This window comes from Meleagris gallopavo, chromosome 16, assembly GCF_000146605.3.
Source record: "Meleagris gallopavo isolate NT-WF06-2002-E0010 breed Aviagen turkey brand Nicholas breeding stock chromosome 16, Turkey_5.1, whole genome shotgun sequence".
Taxonomy (NCBI): Eukaryota; Metazoa; Chordata; class Aves; order Galliformes; family Phasianidae; genus Meleagris; species Meleagris gallopavo.
Window position 1 is genome coordinate 10,429,350 of NC_015026.2, and position 8,250 is coordinate 10,437,599.

The 8,250-nt window shown below is 40.7% G+C and overlaps 1 protein-coding gene across 1 annotated transcript; it reads right to left on the reverse strand.

The window, feature by feature from the left end:
• Positions 1-80: 80 nt before the first annotated feature.
• Positions 81-7,102, reverse strand: MAD1L1 (mitotic arrest deficient 1 like 1). The gene is made up of 7 exons (XM_010719642.3): positions 6,930-7,102; positions 5,648-5,788; positions 3,786-3,965; positions 3,346-3,470; positions 2,613-2,694; positions 1,281-1,411; positions 81-348 (listed from the first exon to the last, which is right to left on the reverse strand). The coding sequence occupies exons 1-7, from the start codon at positions 7,077-7,079 to the stop codon at positions 222-224; spliced, it is 936 nt and encodes a 311-aa protein (XP_010717944.1). The 5' UTR covers positions 7,080-7,102; the 3' UTR covers positions 81-221.
• Between the last annotated feature and the right edge of the window lie 1,148 nt (positions 7,103-8,250).

The window sequence follows — 8,250 nt, forward strand, 5'->3', positions numbered from 1 at the left end:
CCCCCCAAAAAAAAAAGATACAATAGCAAAGCCAAAAAGAACACTAAAATTGTAACAGATTCAGCTGCTTTTTTATTCTTCACTCTCACGTGTTGACATTTAAGTTGGTGAAAGCCATGTTTATATTCACCATTTTGAACAAGTGTCTCAAGTAAAGCAATGCAGGAAGAGCCTAGAACACAGGCTGGGCAACAAAGAAAACCCCATCCAAATATTTATTCTTAGCTCCTCACCTCATTTTCCAATTCAGCAGTCACTAACTGTGCTTGGACTTTCTCATAGCGTTCCAATTTTCTTTGGAGACTTTCTACTTCTTCTTTAAGCAAACCATTGTTTTCTTTCATTTCCCTGTGGTGAGAAGACAGGCAGCAAATGAAAAGTCACACAACTCAGTATGTTCTCACAAACCTCCACATATACATGGAATTACAAGGGAGTAATATGACAATGTATAGACATTATGACATTCAACTGACTCACTTCTATCATCTTCACTGCAAAGCTGCTGCTACCAAAAAAAAAAATTGAAGTTTTCCCACTACAAGCACCATCCTAATTATGTTTTGTATCAGCTTTGCTGATTGGCAAAACAGCATGAAGGCTTGCAAGACTCCCAACTCTGGTCTTCAGTCTGGCTGAATGCAGGATTGGAACACAGCAAGTGGTAGACAGTGCAGTTTTTTTGTAGTCTGTGATGACTGAGCCAGTATTGAGACTGCTTGCTTTAACAGAGCTGTGCAAGGATGAGATAAACTCTTTCAAAAAAGAAAAAACCACTTCTGTTGATAGTATGGTTCGTTATGTGCACAAAAGAAGAGTGAGAAAACATTCCAAGATAAACAATTTAAAATGATAATCAAACAGACTAGGAGTAACAATAACTATGTAGTAACAGTTATTTAATTACAGCTTTCTTTACAGTTCTTTCTTTCCCAAACCTGTACAGAGTTCATTGCCATCTTTAAGCACTGAACATGGTTTTAATAAATAGATACTGCTATTCAAAATTATCACTACTTACTGTGTGAGGCTTTCAGAGTGTCAGGGAAGATTACCAGGTCTTGTCAAACCCTGTCTACAGTAACCATCAACTCACGTGCAGGATTTATACAAAATATTTCAACTTTCTTCTGAAGTTTTCCATATGAAAGTACAGTATCACATGCCACACTGTAAACCTGGTAATTCTGACAGAAGGATTTGAAAGTGGACGTAGTACAATTGGAAGAGCTGCAGAAGAACAGAAGGTAACCTTCTCAGCAACTGAACCCTTCTTTCACCTGAAGTATGCATTTTCCTCCCTAAGCTGTCGCAGCTCCCGCTCCATTTTTGGGAAACGGGCCAGTTCTGTCTTCATGTTCTTGACGATAACAGCATCATGTTCCTGCTGGGAGAACTTCTGCTCCAGGTCCTGGAAGACAAGAGATGACAAAAGGACAGCAATGATTTACTTGGAACTTTTAAAAGCTGCATTTCCTCTGTACTTCTAAAACTTGAATCAATGAATGACTTGAATGAACGAACTCGGAACATGCCTCAGTAGATCACATGGTCAAATCCACTGCTCAAAACAAGGACATTTGTTACATTTCTAACACATGAACTAGCTTCTTCTCTACACCCTTCTGTTTACCTCAGTTCCCAAGAAAAAAGTAATCTCTATCAATAAAACAACTTCATACTAAGTCAAAATCCAGATTTTCTTGTCCTCTAGCCCTCCATTAACTAACTGTAAAGATGGACATTTGGACAGTCCCGAGGAATTAGGAATCAAAAGAAATACAAGTGTCCATTTCAGCATTATGACAAACATTTACATGGAGGTAGGGGACACTTATTTAGAGCTGTAATGTGGTTCGATACCTTGTTTTCCCACCTTTCTTTTTAACAGATTTGCCTACAGATGGAAGTCTCTCCTTGCAATCACAGAATGAGCAATGAGACTATCTTTCAGCACAACTTTACAACAACTACAAGCAAAGTAAGTCCTTAGAAGGAAGCTTTTCCACACAGAGGGTGGTGAGGCACTGGAACAGGCTGCCCAAGGAGGCTGTGGATGCCCCATCCCTGCAGGTATTCAAGGCCAGACTGGATGTGGCTCTGGGCAGCCTGGGCTGCTGGTTGGCGACCTGCACACAGCAGGGGGTTGGAACTGGATGATCTGGATCCACTGGATTGTGGTCCTTTTCAACCCAGGCCATTCTATGATGCTACAAAGTCATAATTGGCATCTGCTCAGAGCAAAGCAACCCTACCTCTTCCAGGAAGATCAAAAGCAAGTGGAAAAGACACACCAACATACAAGGTAATTTGAAAGGACATAAAATATCTACGCTTACATTATACTGTGATTTTGGAACTACTTGCAAAGTTTTCAGTTTATAAAAAGAGCTAACCCCAACTCCAGAGAAAGGATTTTCTGGGAAGCAGAAACTATAGCTGCTAGGTTCATTCTCCAGCATTTGAGCAGGGAAAAGAAAAAAAAAAAACACCCAGGTTGCTCTAGAATATTAATATCAAGAAGAGCATTCATCCAGAATACTTCTGTTCTGACATTGAAGAAATTTTTAAAGAAAATCAAAACAAGGTTTATACAGACCCCAGTGTCTTACCTTAATCTTCTGTTCATATTCTGCCAGTAGGGACTGGCTTGCTTGCAATGTCTGGATTTGCTGAGTAGCCTCTTGCCATTTCCTATTAGACACAGACACAAGAGATTCAGCACCCAGGAAACATGTACCAGAAAAAGACACGTGCACTGTATCAGTGACACAAACATTTCCAAATATCACTAACAAAGTACATGGTACTGTTATATAAGATCACCTCACACTCAATCTTCCTGTAATTGAGAGACAAAAAATACCAATTTCTTCACTAAAAAGATGCGCCTTGAGAAATATTCAAAGAAGTCAAGCCTCTTTTATTCTGAAGTCAATAAATATTTACACACAGTAAATAAGGAAAACCAAGGAAAGCAAAGAAAAACACACTCATCTGTCAAGTACCCCTCACCTATGATTTACGGCTTGATATTTTTCTTCTGTTCAGTCTATAAAATTCAGATCAGCCTTCCCACCCACCTGCCTTCTGTTAACTCTCCATATGAACACGAGACATCACTGAGAGAGATTTTAAACTTGAGTATTTTTTTCCTCAAGGTACAAATAAAATTCTCCTAAGAGCTACTTTCAAACAACACTTATAACCTGCACATCCAGTTCAAAGAATCTCTTTGAAGAGTGGAAATCAAACAGCGTTGAAAGGTTTTTGAGTGACAACAGCTGCATAAGACTGAAGTTTTGTTTGCTTTTTTCTCCTCATAGTTATTCATCTTCTGCTTACTTATGTTGAACATCCAGCTGTTCCATCAGCTCTTGCTTCTGTGAGTCTTGGCTTGTCATCTGCATCTCTTGATTCATTATATTCCATTGTAGCTCAGATATTTTCCCTTTTAATATAGTGATTGTCTGCATTAGTGGGAATAAAGAATAAACTGGAGATTATGGATTGTAATACACAGAAGTCACATCCAACTAATGATTCCAAAGAATGAACTGTACGTAACTTCAGTCCCATCCACACTACAACTCCCCCAGTGCCCCTGAACAATTTTCATCTTAATATCTCCTCCCTCACTTCCTGCATTCTTTATCCAAAGTTATGCCATCTGACATCTAGCAACACATTTCTTTGTTTGTAAATCAAAAAGGCCATTTTCCATTCACAAGAACTGCAAAGTCACCTGAATCTCTAAATGGATAAGAAAGTTATTCTGTTCTTACTTCATTAGCTTCAGCTAATTTGCTCTCCTTCTCTTGCAGTTTCTTACTCATTGTCTCCATACTTTTCTTATAGGATTTGTTCATCTCCACTTGTTCCTTCAGTTTATTTTCAGCTTCTGTTTCCCTTTCCTGGTACTGCTTTATGCGTGTGAGCAGCTCCTGGTTACGGTCAGCCTCTCGCTTGCAAAGAAGAAAAAAATAACATGAAAAGACACAGAAAACCAGCACAAAGGTGAAGCTCTTTTTGCCTCCCTCACCTCTGCTCCTCGTGGTCACCACAGCATCGCCACAAAGCCATGTTACCAACACCTATAGCCTTTAACCCTTCCACTGGCAAGGACAGGACCAGCAGCTCAATGCCAAGGAACTATTGGCAGTAACAAAGCTAGGAATCCAACTATTGCTCCCTCTGTTAGAGGCATTGAATCTTGGAATGGAGACACGGCCTCACAGACACCACTGCACACTCCACAGCAGATCAAAGATGAAAACATTTGATGCTCTGATTTAAAATTCAGCCACACGTAGCAAGTGTACTTTCAGAACCTCAGAGCTCAGCAGTTGGGTCAGTAAGGCAAACTTTCCTCTGCAACTTCTGGCAGCTGTATGAGGCTATTTAATGGAAAAGCAAGCAGGCTTAAATGCACAGTACTATCAATGAACACAATAAACCTTTTTGCACTCTGACAATCTTTCACACACCTTCTCAATTTTTTCCTACCACAAATTGATTAATGCTTATTTGAAAAATCTGTAGTAAATTGCTTTGCTAATCAAAGCAAATCGAGACATGGATTTACATAGTAAGTAAGGATTATGCAAAGCAGCATGAGCTTCCTAAAACCTTCATTCACATGACTCAAAAAAAGCACAGAATCTGAGCAGGGTGATTACCACAGTGCTGGATTAGTGCTGCTCCCTTTTCTGCACTAGTATTTCAAGGGTTTCTGTGACTGACTCAGCTGGATTCCAGTTTGAACTCTTCATGGCTTAATCCTACATCACCTGACTTCAACAGGAATGAAGACTTGAGTCACTGACCCACTATTTCACAACCACACGCTAAATCCATCACCCAACACTCTTAAAACACAACAAAACACTCAAAAGAAGTCATTTTTAAATAATCAGCTGCACATAAGACCTTTATTATCATAGAGAAGCCAGAGCTCTACTGCCACTTTCAGTGACAAAGCTAAGCAAACATATATGGGCATAAAATCAGAAAGCAAGAAAAGCTATTAGTCCCCGAGTGAGGCTCACAGTCTTATCAATGAAAGCTCTCTTGTGTGACAGTGCACGGTTGGCACTGCTGCCATTCCAATTAAATTACAGTCACAGAAACTAAATACTTGCAATTGTGCCAGCAAAAGTTTAAATACATTTGGGAGAAAAAAGCACTTAAATATTTCCAGGAGAAACAAAGAACAAATCCCTTTTTGTTATTGCTACCCATGACAATTCCAACGCTACGTAACAAAATCTAGTGATCAGATCAGACTGCTCACTGAGCAAACAACGTTCTGACATTCACACAGGATTGGTGCACATTAACAAGTAGCACAACGCATGCACACCATATGCTCTTCAGAAGTCTTTACTACAGATGAGCTCAAGTCTTGCTCTGAAGACTGAGTGCTCATTAGCAGCTGGAGAGCACTTGCTCCTGGACTGCATCTTTTAGTTTCATTCAAAAGGAGTCTGGTATACACATCCTGAGACACAGCACTGCAGACCAAAGCACAGCACGTGAGAACAGCCAGAAGCATTTCCCTGATCCAAGCTAGAACACCAACATGGATACACCTCACATGTTCTAACTCTAACTCTAATAACAGACCATCTACGGTTGTTCTACTTACCTCATAGTTTCTGGCATTAGTGTTAGCTGCCTTCTCCAGCTCAATGCGAGCTCGTTTGTGGCTAAGCTCCATCTGCATCTTCTCCCGTTCCACCTGCAGGAGCTGCGATTTGGAATGGATCTGCCCAGCTTGTTCTTCCAACTGGCCAGTTTATACATGAAAAGAGACAGTACACATCATTAACAGTGCTGCAATAATACTGTCACCTTCTACTCTGTACTATCCAGCTGATAGTTGCATAGCATTTCACAAACTAAAAGGCAACTGTCACCACATTTGTGGTGCTTGTCCTCTCACACCAGTTGTAGATCAGGAAGCCAAGGCCAAGAGCTCAACTACATGGCCAGGAACCTGAATCAAAGCAGAATTAGCTGGAAGGATGTGAATTTAAATTCTGAATTTCAATTCAGAGTTTCATGCAGAATTTCTCATTCTATCTCTAGAGGTACTTTATCTGACAAGATGTACTTCTCTATCTAAAAAAAAGTTAATTACAAAATTACAAATTACAAAAAACTCCCCAAGCATTGCAAAATTAACAGTAGCTACCAATAAGCAGAGATCAGGCACCCAATTAAGTGTAAGCGTGGAGCAAAATAATGTGTTTTATTTTTCTATGACCTGCTACAATATGACACTTCAGATTAAATTACTTTACAACACACCCAATATTACAAGAACACCTCTCTTCTAAGCAATGTACATTTGACACATCACTGGTGGAGGTGGTACAACCAGAGATGCACTGCTGACAAAAAAATCCACACATTTTTTCAGTACTTTTAGTATTTCAAATGTAAAGCAGTTTTATATTAAAAAGACAGTGAGATCATACTATATTTAGAGCCCTACTTAGAAATCATATCAACATACGGAAACTTTATTGCAGCATAATAGAGCTTATAATGCAAGATATCAACTTATTACATGCTGTAAGAGCAAAATGCAGCTTGCAGGAAAAGTCAAGATGACTTGGGGATACAGAGAGAGGCAGACAAGAAATCCCAGCTGACTGGCACACTGAAGCCACAGCAAGTCTCTTCCATGTGTCCACACAAGGAAAATTTAAGGTAAATAAGTGACTTACTGGAAACACATTAACAAGTATAAAGATCCTAGAACATTCTCAGAAAACAAGTCTCTCTTACTGAGCATGCATGAGTAGCAATTTTATAAAGAATGCTCATATCTTGATGAAATAACCCTGATGCTTAGAACGCAAAGGAAGCTACAGCCATACACAAGAGATGCTGCAGGCACCAGCATGCTGAGGACACCTCACCTGCACCCTCTGCTGGTACTGAATCTGCAAGGAGCTCTGAGATGATGCTGGCACAGCCTGCCCGGACACCCCCTCCATACGCTGTGAAATGAAGTTGTTGAAGGATCTCAAGGTGGAGAACACAGTGGTATTATCTTCCAAATCCTCCATAGCTCTGGAAATACATAAAAAGTTATCAGTGAAGCATCCAGAGAAATGTGGAGTATACTGATGCTCCAATTAAAAAAAAAAAAAAAAGGACAATTGCTGCCATAAGATAACACAAAATGCAACATCTTCCACTTTACACGGCACAGAATCTAACCTGCCTGCCACTGCTGGGGTCACCTCAACCAGAAAACACCACACAACTGAGGCAGAAGTTGTAGATCTCTAGAATGAAGAATTGAGGCAAAAAAAACCTGTTCTCTTCTTAGTGTTTTAACCAAAATGGTTTGCTTTTATTTAGATACATTCCCCCGAATCTCTGCAAGTTAATATACAAACAGAAGTTGCCTTAAGTTCTCCCTTCCTCTGTAATCGGGACAGATTCAGGGATACAATTTAACACCATCAGACAGGAAGCTCTGCAGCACATCACACAAAGAGAACTTCTTACTCTGCCCCCAAACAAAAAAAGGGCTGAGGCAGGAAGAGAATTAATCCCACACAGGTAGCAAGCTCTACCTTGTATGCAGCCTGATTCTGGTTTCCAAACAGCACGTTGGTATTTAACTTTCAACATGTCTCACCCAACTGACAGACCACTTCCATCAGCAAGACGTAGCTCCTTGTTCATGTAGAAATTTTTGCAAAGTCTTTCTTCAGATTTGCAATAGTACTAAATGGCCAAAAATGCATCAAAGCTGGAGGTCGGAAAGGCTGGCAAGGCGTTTCCAGAACACTTGGGGAAGCTTTAAGTGAATTCCTCTGAGGCTGTAAGCCCTGCAAGTCCCACAAGCACCAAAGGAGGCTCAGGGCCAGGAAAGGCACCGGCACACACAGACTTACAGCAGCAGCCCAGGCTCAGGGCTGACCCTCAGGCCCACGAGCTCAGAGCAATAACACTCTTTGGACTCACATCATCACAAGGAGCCAATACAACAGAAGCACGCTGGGAAGAGGTCAATCAAACCCCAAACGAAAACGTTTATTAGAAACAAGCACCGCATTACCACCACGGTAATACAACACTGCCAACAGGCGAGCGGCTTCCAGCAAACCGATCTCAAACCGGGCGCAGGGAGAACAGGGACAGCACCAACAAACAAATCAGGCACGCCCTGTTTCCCTGCTGCAAAACACCACCGTTTGTTTTATTTTTGCTCCGTTCAGCGCCCCG

Coding starts and splice junctions, on each gene's coding strand:
- MAD1L1 (XM_010719642.3), bottom strand. CDS start 7,079: ATGGAGGATTTGGAAGATAATACCACTGTGTTCTCCACCTTGAGATCC. Junction 3,471..3,785: donor AATTAGCTGAAGCTAATGAA/GTAAGAACAGAA, acceptor CCACTAATGCAG/ACAATCACTATATTAAAAGG. Junction 2,695..3,345: donor CAGCTGGATGTTCAACATAA/GTAAGCAGAAGA, acceptor TGTGTCTAATAG/GAAATGGCAAGAGGCTACTC.